This window comes from Sinocyclocheilus anshuiensis, unplaced genomic scaffold (assembly GCF_001515605.1).
Source record: "Sinocyclocheilus anshuiensis isolate Anshui unplaced genomic scaffold, SAMN03320099.WGS_v1.1 scaffold1005, whole genome shotgun sequence".
In the NCBI taxonomy this organism is placed as follows: domain Eukaryota; kingdom Metazoa; phylum Chordata; class Actinopteri; order Cypriniformes; family Cyprinidae; genus Sinocyclocheilus; species Sinocyclocheilus anshuiensis.
In genome coordinates this window covers 446783-461040 of record NW_015555810.1, presented here as the reverse complement: position 1 = coordinate 461040, position 14258 = coordinate 446783, and the positions used below count along the sequence as shown (strand labels likewise).

The 14258-nt window shown below is 33.2% G+C and overlaps 1 protein-coding gene across 2 annotated transcripts in view; it reads left to right on the top strand.

Moving 5' to 3' along the window:
* The window catches only part of LOC107675129 (protein TANC1-like), a 200668-nt gene that overhangs the window by 25758 nt on the left and 160652 nt on the right, over positions 1 to 14258 (top strand). For both annotated transcript variants that reach the window (XM_016469356.1, XM_016469354.1), the window contains exon 2: positions 4776 to 4865. In XM_016469356.1, the coding sequence (XP_016324842.1) occupies positions 4808 to 4865 (58 nt within the window). In that variant the 5' untranslated portion in view covers positions 4776 to 4807. The remainder of the gene's footprint in view (positions 1 to 4775; positions 4866 to 14258) is intronic.

Sequence of the window (14258 nt, the reverse complement as noted above, 5' to 3'; positions counted from 1 at the left end):
TATCGGTTATCTACTTGATCTGTAATAATCGGTATCGGCATCGGCCCTGAAAAACACATATCGGTCGACCCCTAATTTATATCCAAGATGTTCATGTCTTTCTTTCTTCAATCGCAAAGAATTTAAGGTTTTTGAGGAGAACATTCCAGGATTTTTCTCCATATAATGGACTTCAATGGGGACCAACGGGCTGAAGGTCCAAATTGCAGTTTCAATGCCGCTTCAAAGGGCTCGACACGATCCCAGCCGAGGAATAAGAGTCTTATCTAGCCAAAGTTTCAAACCATCTGTCATTTTCTAAAAAAAATAAAAATGTATATACTTTTAACCACAAATTTGTAGTTGTAGTAGTTTTTGCTGTGTTATCGAAATTGTAATCGAGAATTGTAAAATTTGTAATTTAATTGGTATCTAAAATTTTGGTGTCATATAAGCTTATTTATTAGAATAAAAGACAACATGGGTAAAAAATTTTTTAATTATAATAAAAAAAAAAAAAATTATAACAGCAACTATTTTATTTTTTTTTGTGGCAGGGCCAGTGAAACTATTGGCAGAGCAAGTAAACATTTGAACCACTAGCCAGACCGGGCCGGTAGAAAAAATCCTTAGCGTTGAGCCCTGCTATTAATGTAAATATATTCAATAACAAAAATCAGAATTGAACTTTAGTTTAATTAATTTCCATGAATCTTTTCTAACTGTCTGTTTCACTAAATTGATTTAAAACTCAGATTCAGTGATTTATGTAAAGCATCACTCAAAAATGTTTACCAAAATCTCTTTGTGGCATTTTTTATATAATAAAATGTAAAAAAAATATGTGCAAATATGGCTGTTTGTATTGCTATATTGGTGCATGTTATTGAAAATAATGAAATATTAATATTCCTTTTGATAAAGAACACTGTGGAAAAGCATGGCTTGATTATTTTGCCATTTTTCCTGTGTTTTACTATACAATGTTTTGAATCTACTGTTTTGTTTTTTTTTGTGGAAAGATTCCAGATTTTTTTTAAAGAATTCTCCCTCTTTCAAGCCTTTTCTGAGTAGGATGCATAAATATCAAAGATTGTCAAAAGGCTGAAAAATAACTCAAAGTATTTTTTTGTCATATGTCACCCAGCTCTACTTATATGGATTGTGAAGGTGGCAGAATTCCTGTTCTCTCATCTCATCCATTTCAGAGCTCCTGCTTCAGAGATGGATGGAGTGAGAGATCTCATCTGGAATGAGACTTGCTGCTGTAATTGCTTGCATGTGCTGCACATTTGAGTCTTTTAGGAGGCTCACTTCACTATCCTGTAACAGGAGCAAATGCCAGGATGGAAAAACTCAAACGGAGACAGATCACAGATCAGAGTTTGTCTTGAGTGTGTTTTGATAAATTATTATGAACATCTAATCCACACAAACACTCAGTTGTTCACTTTATTTTTCATTTTCTTTAATGTAATACTTAAAGCAGTCTATATGGCAGGGATGTGATTTTTTTCCCATATTTTACGATCTGAAAAGTATGTGAATTGCATAAATCTGTGAAAATATAAATAAAAACATAAATGTTACTATTGTAATTTTACTGTTGTTCTGTAAAATAATAATATTACTAATAATCTTATTAATATTTTTATGGTTGATTTTAATTTTTTATAGTAAAATATGTCTAATAATAAATATTATTATTATTTATTTTATTTTTTATTTGACATTTTATGGTAAAATAATTGGTATTATTTTGGTGGTATAGCCTATTTCTTTATCACTTTAATTAGTTTAATCCTTTTTTCCTTCATTTTTGTCTTTGGCTGATCATGTGCCTGATATAGATTTTAATAGCCTTAATTAGTCTTAGTTAAAGGTATTTTGTACTTATTGCAACACGTTTTTACATTAACATTTCTATACTAAGTTAGTTAATGCATTAGTTAATGCATTGTAAAATGTCGAGGGTCTCTCTCCTCAACTTTTGACTTCTCACTATGGATGAGGCCGCAGCAGGTCTTCTTCATCCAAGAGCTGCGATCGATGCGGATCGGACCGCCCGCTCACCTCCTCGGGAGGGACCTAAATTAACATACAAACAAAATTAACAAAATAACATAAATTAATAGAATTAACCTCACAAAATAAATAAATAAAATAAACATACAAAGATAAAATACAAATACCGCTAGCTGAGCGTCCAAGAACCGCTGACAGGCGGTGCCACAATTGGCAAATCAGCGACGATCTAGCAACTCAAAAGACACACAAAGAGAATAGGAAGAACATAAAAACAATTACAAAATACAACAAAAACACATAACGTAACACATTTGTAGTACAAAAACAAATCAAATGGAACAAAGTATGAGATCAAATAATGTGTGAAGCATTCATTTTTCTATTGAAAGGAAATACTATTGTGGTAATAATAATGTTGCACAAACCTGGTGTGTTTTTATTTAGTCATCTGCCTGTTTACACAAACTAGCTGCAGGATGTACCAAATGGAAGCTTGTTTCTGCCACAAGATTTAAAAAAAAATAGCTACTTTTTATCTTTTTCTCACAATTCTGACATTTTTGTTGCAATTCTGACTTTTTTTCTCAGTGTTGCAAGAAAAAAAAGCTATAATTGTGAGATATAAACTCTGAACTGTAGGATATAAACAGATTTGTGAGGAAGAAAGTGAGAATTGTGAGATAATTGATAATTGCGGCGTAAACTCAGAATTCTAAGAAAAAAGTCAGAATTTGAGGAAAAAAGTCAGAATTGCAAGATATAAACTTAGAAATATGATACAAGAAAAAGGCAGAATTGTGAGAAAAAAGGTTGCAATTACTTAATTTTTATTTTGTGGAAAAATAAAAACAGAATTTTACACTCCGAGAAAAAAAGTCAACATTGCAATATGGAAGTTTAGAATTCTGAGAAAAAAATTAGAATTGTGAGATATAAACTCATCTGCTGATAAAAAAAAGGTCAAAATAGCGAGATGTAAACTTGCAATTGCAAGCTTATGACGCACAATTCTGAAAAAAAAAGTCAGAATTGCAAGATGTAAACTATGAGGAAAAAAATCATCATGATTCATCATTGTAATTGTGAGTCATAATTACCTTTTATATATTTTTTAAATTCTTTGGCAGAAACGGGTTTCCATAGCACCCTGAGTGAAGTTTACAGTGCAGAAACACTCTAACCAGATAAATAGACGTATTGTAATGTGTTTGACCTGTGTTGCTAATTTTGAAATAACATGTGAGAGGTGAAGGAACCTCAGCGCTATCATGACAAGTGGCACGCGAATCCCAAATTAATCCGTTTAGCATCAATTAAATGTGGAATGCTGGGAATCCAACAGCTTGTTTTCCGGAATAACAAGATAGCGGAGCAGAGCCGCTCTGTGCAAATATTGAAGAATTCTTTCCATGCCGGCCCACCAGTGATCACACATTAGAGTGGGTGGACTGTGGGAAAAATCCCAGAATTTGGCCAAATGGAGAAATAAAATATACAAGAAGTTATTTAGATTAGGTTCTTTTTTATACATTATTTTTGAAATACATTTCTTCAGCAATGAGCACTTTTGGCCCTGTGGACTCTCTTGAAACGCACTCTTCACACACACTCGTTTATTTGATTTGTCTGTTAATAATGTAGACATACTGAACATGCATCACACAATAATTCTGTTGGTTTTGTTGTTTTTGGTTATAAACCAGATTCTATCACATCTTCAAATATCAACTGTGTCTGATAACATTCTGTTGTGGGAATGACATTTGGTAAAATTACTTGCGTTACATTTGCATTTATTCATTCAGCTGATACTGTTATCCAAAGTGATTTGCAAATGAGGATGCAACAAGCCATTCACCTTAATTAATTTTAATTGGAAATGATGTACAATCAAAATATTCCCTTCATAACCAGTACATTCATTTTTAGTGACAGAATTGTTGGTCATCTTGGAAACGATGCCACAACTGAAGGACTTTAATAATTTGTGTAAAATTTGTAAATTCCCCCCCCCAACATTTTCACACAAAAATATTGAAATTGTTTATATTTAAGGTTTGTTTATTTTAGTTTTTTGTTTAGATTATTAGTCTTTATTTTATCATAAATATTCAGATTTTAAGATTAAAAGTTTTTGTAAAAAATACATTAAAGACATTTGGCAAGTAGCAAAAGTAAACAATGAATGCATGCTAAGAAGTTTTTACACTGTAAAAAAAAAAGATTTTTCAAAGTTGTGAATAAAACAGATTATTGGAGTACTTTGAGAAGAAAATACTATATCAGTTTTTCTACTTCAATATTTCACATTTAATTCAATGTATTGCTTGCTGTTTCTTTGTAAAATAGCACTAGCAATTTCTGAGTGAAAATTGCAGTGTAAGTTTAAAGTTGTCAAATGTTTCAAAGCAGCTTTATAGAAGATTATGATGTTAATGTTTATAATATCTTCATGCCTTATAGCTGCACTTAACAGATCAGAGCTGGGAAATGATATAGTTTACATTTTGCGATGATACAAGCAATGTGACCTCCATTAAAGAAAGTGTGAATCTGATAGTTTTAATAAAAGTCACCTTCTGGGATTTAAAGAGCATGTAGTCAAATAGTCAAAGAAGCCCTGACATACAGTATGCATTTCAAAGGTCTCTGTGGAGAATTTTCTCTCGGGTGGAGTGTAACTCTAGACTGCAAGAACTTCTGATTTTACCAAACCAACTGCGTACGAACCTGCTGCTTCATGTGAAAAATCTCTCGTGTTTCCACAGCGTAGTCGTGAAGGGATTCCTGGAGACACGCCATGTTCAAGGCCGTGCTGAAGAAGAGCAGAGATGGCGGGAAAAACAAGAAGGATGCAGGTATGAACACATGAAACTGATTCTGTATCCGCTTCGGTCATGAACAAATCAGAGAATTTTACACTTGTGATTTATGGGTCTGGAAATCGTGACACTTCACCTAAATTTAGTAGCTTTTCTGCTTTGGAAATACCATTTCTTTAAAGATGACGTCACAGTGGATACCTCTTCTTTGATGTCCTGCTTTTAAAGGAGTCGTTTTGCAGCTAATTTGTTGATTCACACCACATAAAGCCCATCAGAAGATATTAGACTTGTAATATTGCATGAACAAGATCACTTGGGGAAGCCTGAGGTTTGCTGATGATGTCATGTGGCTGATATGCATCAGAGAAATGTCAGCATGTACCTGATCAAAGTGTCGGATTTATTTACTGCGATTTATGATGTGGTTTCTGGTTTATGGCACTGTTGTGGAAACAGGTGTGCAAGAGCGCTGAACGCTCCGGGAGAATTAGGAGGAGATGAGTGTGTATGTGTACCCTTGAATTCCCTGGGATCATGGGATGTTGCTATGGAAATATTTTTGGTGATTGAGCAAGAATTAGGATAGAAGACCCAAACACAGCGGCTCTGCTCGAAACCTAGTGAGCTGCCTGTGTAGGCAGCATTTTAAGGCATTAGGGAACATTAAGGCTCTTTCAAAAGTTAGGGAGCATAATTATGATGGTGGACAAATCAATAGGGAACATTGCATGTCTCTTTTGCAGATCTAAAATTGCAGATGAGAAATATAACTTATATCTTATTTAAAAACTACTAAACTTTCGGAATGAGTTGTTTCATAATTTTCATACAACAAAGTTTGAAATGTTTATGTTCAAGGTTTTTGTTCATTTCAGTGTTTTATTTATTTAGACTATTGTAGTTTTAAAATGTTAAAAAATAATATTTTGATGATAGATATTCAGATTTAAATAAAACATACATTAACAACACTTGAAAAGTAGAAAAACGTAAAATGGTATATGAGGCTTGAGAATTTTATGTATTTTTTATGCTTATTCGAGTATTTCACCGTAATCTTAAAAACATGTGAACATCAAACTCAGTTGAAATTGATTGTGAGTCAAGTCACCTGTTTGCTTCATGTGAGGAGTGCTTTTTCTATAACACAGATCAGTTATTTTAGGTACCGTTTCATTTATGAAGTTGCTTTAGAAGGCAGCTGACTATCTAGACAGCATCTTAGCTCACTAGAACAGAGCCCCAGAGTTCAGACAAGTGTCATTCTCTGAGATCATTCTCTAGCTTTAGATAATTGACACCTGTAAAATGATAAAACATGTTGATGTGAGGTCATTACTTCTGTTTTTTTATCTGTTGCTGTCCAGGGCTGCTTTTATAGTTTAAAGGGGTCATATAATGCGATTTCAATTTTTCCTTTCTCTTTGGAGTATTACAAGCTTTTGGTGCATAAAGAAGATCTGTAAAGTTGCAAAGACTAAAGTCTCAAATCCAAAGAGTAGCACTTGTTGTTTGTCATTTCTCCGATCACAAATGCAGACAGAGTTTTATGTTTACGCGGCGCTGTCATGAAAGCGCATCACGGCGGGAGCTCTCTCCCTTTTTCTCTCTCTCTCTTAACTTAAAGTTCACAGGCATTTGCATCCTTTTGTGCAGATACAAGTTAGTTGTAATGTTACATCTATGTTATGTATCTAAGTTATCTGATTAATATCATAGGATATGTCATAGAATGAGCTTCAGTTTATTGGCATAAAGTCACTCTTCACCTCAGGCAGCTATTCCTTTTTAGATGCTTCATTATTAATAACATTGCTGCATCATAATCTAACAGTGTTCTAATCACGTGTTCATGATTTCATAGACAGGTTTTCATGTCATATTTTTATTTTTAACATTCATTTTCATAACAGTCTTCAGATATTTTCATTATCTCCATGATGAACATGCCCCGCCCCCCCGAGTACTCGATTACTCGTTTTTGAAACCTATCGATGATCGAAATGAAAAATTGCAGCCAAAAATGCCCATCCCTACTCTATATATCAGTGAAATCACTTTACATATCTTTTGTTGTTGATGTCAAAGGTCATGCATCCATGCGCAATTTCATCGGTAACTTCTAGAGGCTTGTCAAATTATACAGATCTCATCCTGGACAGGTTGTGCAACATCCTCATCCTCATAGTTGGATCTGCACAGTTCATGGTAATATTCAGGTTTAAGCACATGTTAGTTTGCTTTTATTCAATATGCTGTTTTGGTGTTGCCAAAAGAGCATATTGTATATATGTAAACAATGTAAATTAAATGTAAAAATATATTAAATATATTATATTATATAATATATTAAAAGTCCAATGTCAATTCTGGGCACTGAAGCAAAACCATGTTTTCTTTAATCTTTTGTAGTTCATGTTTTGGAAGATGACAGTGTCACGCAACCTGTCCATGTTGGTGTTTGTCTAATTTGACTAGATTCTACTAAATAACAGATGAATTTGCGCCAAAAGTGGAGTAAGGTTTCATTGAAAATGCACCTGTTGACATTTGTAGGGCCCTATTCTGTTTTATTTTTTTCCAAATTCCGTTTTTTTTTTTATTTTTTACATTTTTTATTAAAATTTTCTGGATTCTATTTTTTTTTTTACATTTTAAATTCTTCTGTATTCAGTTTTAGTGGTTAAATGAAATCAAAAGTTATGTCTAATTAACTGAAATCATAAAACTCACACAACGTAACAACAATTTATTCAAAGTTTAGCATAAATTACATATTTAATGCCCTATGAATTAATTCATTCAAATTCTTTTTTTTTTATTTATTTTTTCTGGATTCCTTTTTTTTTTCATTTTTAGTTTTTGTGGATTCAGTTTAAATTTTTAAATGAAATCAAAAGGTATGGCTAAATAATTGAAATCATGAAACTTACACAATTTAACAACAGTTAATTAAAAGTTAATTAAATCAAAAATGGCATTTTTAGGGCCCTATGAAACTTGACGAAAATGCAGACTTCATATTATATAGTCTTTTTACGCTTTAAAATTCACACACACTAGTCCATATCGCAATTTGATTAATTGTTCAGCACCACTTTTGATTTATTCATCCTAAATTCCGTGACATTGCACTTTATGCATTCAATTCCATTTTTATGACTGGATTTTGCGATTCTGTCTGCATTTTCCACCCTACATTTGTAAACTTATATTTTATACTTTTCATTTTGCTTTTAGTGCAATGATTTAGTCTAGAACTAGTCCTCTGGTTCCTTTTCCTTTGTTGCTATATTAGTTGTCAGCTTTTTAGGTTGCACTGATTATTAGGACAGAAATCCCACCCCGTCTCCCAGTCGGAAATGCTTCATGAAGTCACAGGTCTGTCTGTCCTTTGTGTCTATCCGTTTCCTCTCTCTCGATCCCACTGGGATGGTTCCGGCCGTTCAGCATCTCTGCTGTTGCCTTGAATGAGGAATGACATGTTTTGTCAGCTCTTGATGTGGCTGATGCTGGAATCACTTTGCTGTCTTGTCATTTGATGATGTCCCGGTGGGGAATTAGTGCCATATTTACGTCCAGGCCGGCTGGGACATGTGTGCTGCAAACTCCAGATGAATAGCAGCACATGTTGTCTGAATTCGAGGAGTGGAGGCTGTTTTTTCACTTTACTGAATATCACATTGCTGTTCTGAAAGGCTTTAGAGCTCAGATTCAGTCTTGAATTACTGATGTTCTCACACTGTAGAGCGGGGCTTGACAATGAGGATGGCCCGCGGCCAGTGTAAGAAAGGATCAGACCGGTTGACGGATCCGTCTCTTGTGCCAGTCAATAAGCAAGCAGAGATGCAAACTGGGGACATACACAAAGAGTGCATTCTGGAGTTCAGAAAAACTGCTGAATGGTGGAAGCTAGCATTCACAGCACTAGAGCACCTCAAACACCCTATCGGTTTGAATTAATTATATTATTTATGATATTATTTTTTTTATTAGTAAAATTAGAAAAAGTAAAAAGGTTTGGGAAAAGACCTCAAGCCTATCTGTTCATATGCATATACAGTATATATATATATATATGTAAGCATTTCCATTTTATATAATATATGTACAATTATTATAATTTTTTTAGTGGTATTAGTAGTTGTAGTAGTATGTTATATAATATATAATGTAATATGGCCCTGACGTCAGATCTGTATTCACCCACTTTTCTTAGGCTTTATCATTGTTTTAAACTCACTCTGATAAAGCAAAAAACAAATCACACTCACAGAGATTTGAAGAGAACCTAATAAGCCAGCCTTCCTTGTGAGGAAGTTTAAATCGCTTCAGACGTACAGGAGAAACTCAGAGGAACGTGAGCTGTATGAAGAATTCATGAAACCTTCTGCTGGATATTGTGCCTCTATACCAGATAGAAGTGTTGAAATGTTTCTAAGATAGGGACGTGATCCAGTTAGACCATATTTCATTAGGACAATTTTTATTGATACTTTTCAGTATTGTGAATATATAATAAAAGTATGTACACTGTACTCATCACAATGCATTCTGGGATTGCCTCCTCTATGAGTGATACATGCAACATTACATTTACAGTATGCATTCGGCAGACACTTTTATTCAAAGCGACTTACATTGCATAGAAGTATACATTTTATCAGTTCATGCATTTTCTTGGGAATCGAACCCGTGACCTTGATGTTGCAAGCGTCATGCTCAACTCTTTGAACTACATTTATACTAACTTGCAATTTGACCATCTCTTTTGAATCTTAAAATGCAGCCTACCTTTTGGAACAGCTTTTGTGTGGAATGTGCTAGGCTTGCTGCGATAGATGGTGTTTTCGGTTATACCGGTGTTAAGCCGCAACACCGGTTACGTCATTTGCCTACAGCGGCACCGCCCCCCACCGTCATTTAGATTTTTTTATAGTAACAAAAATAATTTAGCCTAGTTTTTGTGTAGCCTAAGTAATTTGTTATTTTATTAGGCATATATGGTGTATTTTTATTCGTTTTGTTAATAAAAGTTCTATGAGTTTGACGTTGTTGCTTGAATTGAATCAATGCCGAATTGCTGCTAATTTGAAAGTGAAAGTAAAACACGCACCGTGCTTATTCAAGCTATTTGAAAGCCAAGAAATCCGAGGAAAAGAGGGAAAACGAACAATTGCTTAACGCCGAATTGCGGCAATTCAATTGCCGCTAATTTGAAAGTGAATCTAAAATGTGCTCGGCACTTTTACAAGCCATTTGAAAGCGAAGAAAAGAGGGAAACTCAAACGAACTAACACCCCCCCCCCCACAACCCCAACTTTGATACCGGTATTAACGGTGTTGTCACGCGTCGATTAACCGGTGGGAAAATTTCTAGTGTGCCTAAAAACACTGTCTAGTTAGGCAGCTCACTAGGTTTTGGAACAGATCTCAAGCGGAGCTCTTGACTAATGGGACCCATAGGTTTAACAGACAGCGTCTCTGGAATATTGACTTAGTATTGTCTACCTCATCTTTAAATGTTACGGGCCCATGGTGATTTGTAACGGTAATGGGTGAAGGAGAAAGCCCTGGTCATTTTTTAACTTCACGGTAGAAGAGCAAATGTTGGCGGTTTGGCCTGCAGCAGCTCTCCAGGGAGTTTGAAAGGGATCATGGAAACTTTTCCCTGATGCCAAAGACCACAGCCATTATCCCACGCGATCTCCAATCTCAGATTCAGCCCTTCAGTCTTTTATTTTCTCCCTCTGTGCCTGCTCCAAAAACCCAATGAGCTGCCTACATAGGCAGCCTTTTAAGGAATCATAGGCACACTCCCAAACTGCATGCAGCTTTATTTTGCATCACATCTTTCGGGAAAGTAGGCAATCCCATAATGCACTAGAACAAGCTCTCTGCATCATATACGTCACCCAAATATCAATCTAATTCATACAAGACAAAAAAGTATTGAGCGGTAGTTCAGTCAAAATAGATTCAATATTTGTGAGTGCTATATATGTTTATGCGTATTATTACATCGTTAAGTGTTATTTTAGTATTATTTATACACTATTATGTATTTTTATTAATGTTTTGAAATAGCCTTTATTTTTGTATTGTCAGTTTTAATTTTAATTGAACAGTAGTATATTTTAAACAAATTCTGTTATTTGATTAAAAAAAAAAACAATTATTAGTTTTTATTTTAAATATACTATTTGGGTAATTAATTTTTATTTCAGTTTTAGTTTTCATTTGAGTGCTTTGTAGCTTATTTCAGTTAGTTGTCACATTTGTAATATTCATTTAGTTTAAGTTAAGCAATTTTTTTATATTTTATTTAAATTCTACTTTATTTCAATTAAAAATGTTTTAATTTGACTTAATTCAGATTCTTAGCTTAGCAACATCAGTACTTTCTGCTTACATAAAGCGTTCCATTTTACTATACAACAGTAATATTTTTCTGTCATAACTTCTTAAAAATTTTTTGTGACAGTTTGTAGTGAAGATTGCAGTTTGAATCTGAATAATTGTACAGCCCTACTTTAGATTTTTTTTTTATTCATTTATTATTTAATAAAAAATCATTAATTGTCATCAGATAATCAGATGGATTTATAAAACATTAACAATTTTTTAATATCAAATTTGTTGTTATTTTAGCACCTTTTAAACTTACAAAACAACGTTGGCAAACAATCAGCCATGCAACAGTAAGTGGAAACCAAAACAAAAAATAGAAAAAAATATATAAATTTACAATTTTTCAAAATCTTTGTTTTTAATTTTATTTATTATTTATTCAATTTATTTGAGTTAGTTGCCACATCTCTAATATTTGTTTAGTTTAAGTTTAAGCAATGTTTTTATGTTTAATTTTATTTGTGCTTTATTTCAATAAAAAAAAGTTGTAATAGTTTTAGATTTACTTAATGATATTAACCCTGATTGTTAGCTTAGCAACGTCAGAAGTTTCTGCTTATGTAGAGTGTTCCAAATCGGTCACTTAAAAGCTCAGTAGCGCTCTCTCTCTCTCTCTCTCTCTCTCTCTCTCTCTCTCTCTCTCTCTCTCTCTCTCTCTCTGTGTGTGTGTGTGTTTAATTTTTTCCCAGTGTAGCTGGCATGAACAAGATCATGCATTTTTCTTTGTGCTTGCATGAGGTTGCCTTTTTAAAATCCTTTTCCATTTTGATCCACACCACATCTGAGGGCTTTCCACACACATCTGACACATGTCTGTGGTTTTGTCTTTTTCATCCTGTTTTTCAAGTATCCCGGTAGTGGGTTTGAGTTTTAAAGGTGTTGGGAGTCTTTGATCAGCTCTCTGGCTTGTAAAGGGCACATTTCCAGCCGCCATCACTGCTCTTAATCATTGTGAGCTACTGAATGGATTACCATGTTCTTGTTAAATCAGACCCAAGGATTAATTTGTGGTGTTTTCTGAGGTAAGCATCCAAGCAACACTATTAATAGTTTTATTTTTACATAAATTACATGTTTTTTTTATTTATTAAAAATTTCATAAAGAAATCCAGATAATCAAATTAATTTATAAAACATGAACAATTTAACATTTTTTTAAATGTAATCAAATAAAAATATTGCAATTCCTTTTCAACACAACATTGGATTTTTATTTTATTTTTTATATTTTAATAAAGTTCTGAATTAATCGTTTTTTGTGGTGGTTTGTAGTGAAGATCTCAATTTTAATTTGAATAATTGTACAGCCCTACTTGTGATATATTAATTAATTTATTATTTAATAAAAATGTATCATCAAAAATAGAGATAATCAGATGCATTTATAAAATGTTAACCATTTTTTAAAAAATGAGAATAAAACAATTCCTTTACAACATATTCCATTTTTGTATTTAATTTTTTTAATAAAGTGCTCCACAATAGAGGTTTACTTTATAAATTAAACATGAATGAAAAAAATCACACTGGTTGTGTGATATTCCTTTAAAAAAATTATATTTTAATGGTGTATTATTATTACTTTGAGAAGTACATTTTGCTATACAATAATATATTTCTGTCATAATATTTTTTTTTTGGATTGTTATTGCAATTTGAATAATTGTATAGTGCTACTTTTGATTTATTAATTCAAAATTTTTTCGATGACATTCTGGCTTATACAGTAAATTCTATTTTTGTGACTGAATTCTGCAATTATCAGTATTTAGCTGATATTTGAAGTGAGATATTCTTTTGCATCAAAATGTTCTCTCTTAATCTTGATCTTGGACTTGCAGCGTTACAGATGTGCTTCAGTTGCTGCAGAGTTCTGTTCACCTGCGATGCCTCATAATCTCCAGGTTCACATCTGAACATGATGTAGACATTTAAGTTAATTATTAGCAGGTCAGTTTCGCCCGAGACATTTTGCAGCACCACAACCGAACCGCTGCCCTTTGACCTCATAAATTATTGGAAGGGCTTTCAGCGCGCTTTAACAAGCGTATGGTGACTTATATTTCTGATTTGACTGCATTCATTTGAGTTTAAAATGGAAATTCAGCCAGAGTCAGACATCGTTCTGGTCCCATTGGTAGAGTCTGATATTTAAGTGATGGTTTGAAGAATTACTGATCTATGTGCAAGGAGAAATCACAAGTGATTGAATAATATTAGATATCTTTCTGGACAACTTGATTCTGATTAGTTGATCTTGACATTTTGTGGTCACATACTTGTATATAATTCTACTAAACTTTATTAACGAACAAGCTATTTCCTACTCTGCTAGTAATCATTTGAAAAAACTATATATATATTGTTTATTATTATTTATTGTTTTTCAAATTGCAGACAATCCTGGATGTCATATAGAAAGGTTTTGTCATATGACTTAACTTTTTAATTTACTAGCAAGCAATTTCCTACATAACTATGCTGGTGTCTCTCATATCACTTTTTCTTTTCACTTCAAGTTAAAAAACTCAAATAAATATTTTGTGTCCATTTATTCATGTAGCCATGTGATAAGCATGAGAATGTGCAGTTAGCGGATCATTATTGCAAAATTGTAGTTTTCATTTTAGTGCTTTGTAGCTTATTTCAGTTAGTTGTCACATTTCTAATATTCATTTAGTTTAAAGGGATAGTTCACCCAAAAATGAAAATTGGATGTTTATCTGCTTACCCCCAGGGCATCCAAGATGTAGGTGACTTTGTTTCTTCAGTAGAACACAAATGAAGATTTTTAACTCAAACCGTTGCAGTCTGTCAGTCTTATAATGTCAGTGGATGGGAATCACGGCTTTGAGAGTCAAAAAAACATACACAAACAAAACCAAATTAAACCCTGCGGCTCGTGACGTTACAGTATTACCCGTAATACATAAACTGAACAGTATTTATATAGGTTTTTACCTCTCTCAAATGGACCATTGACACTCTATCTACAATCTCAATTAGGAGTGTCAA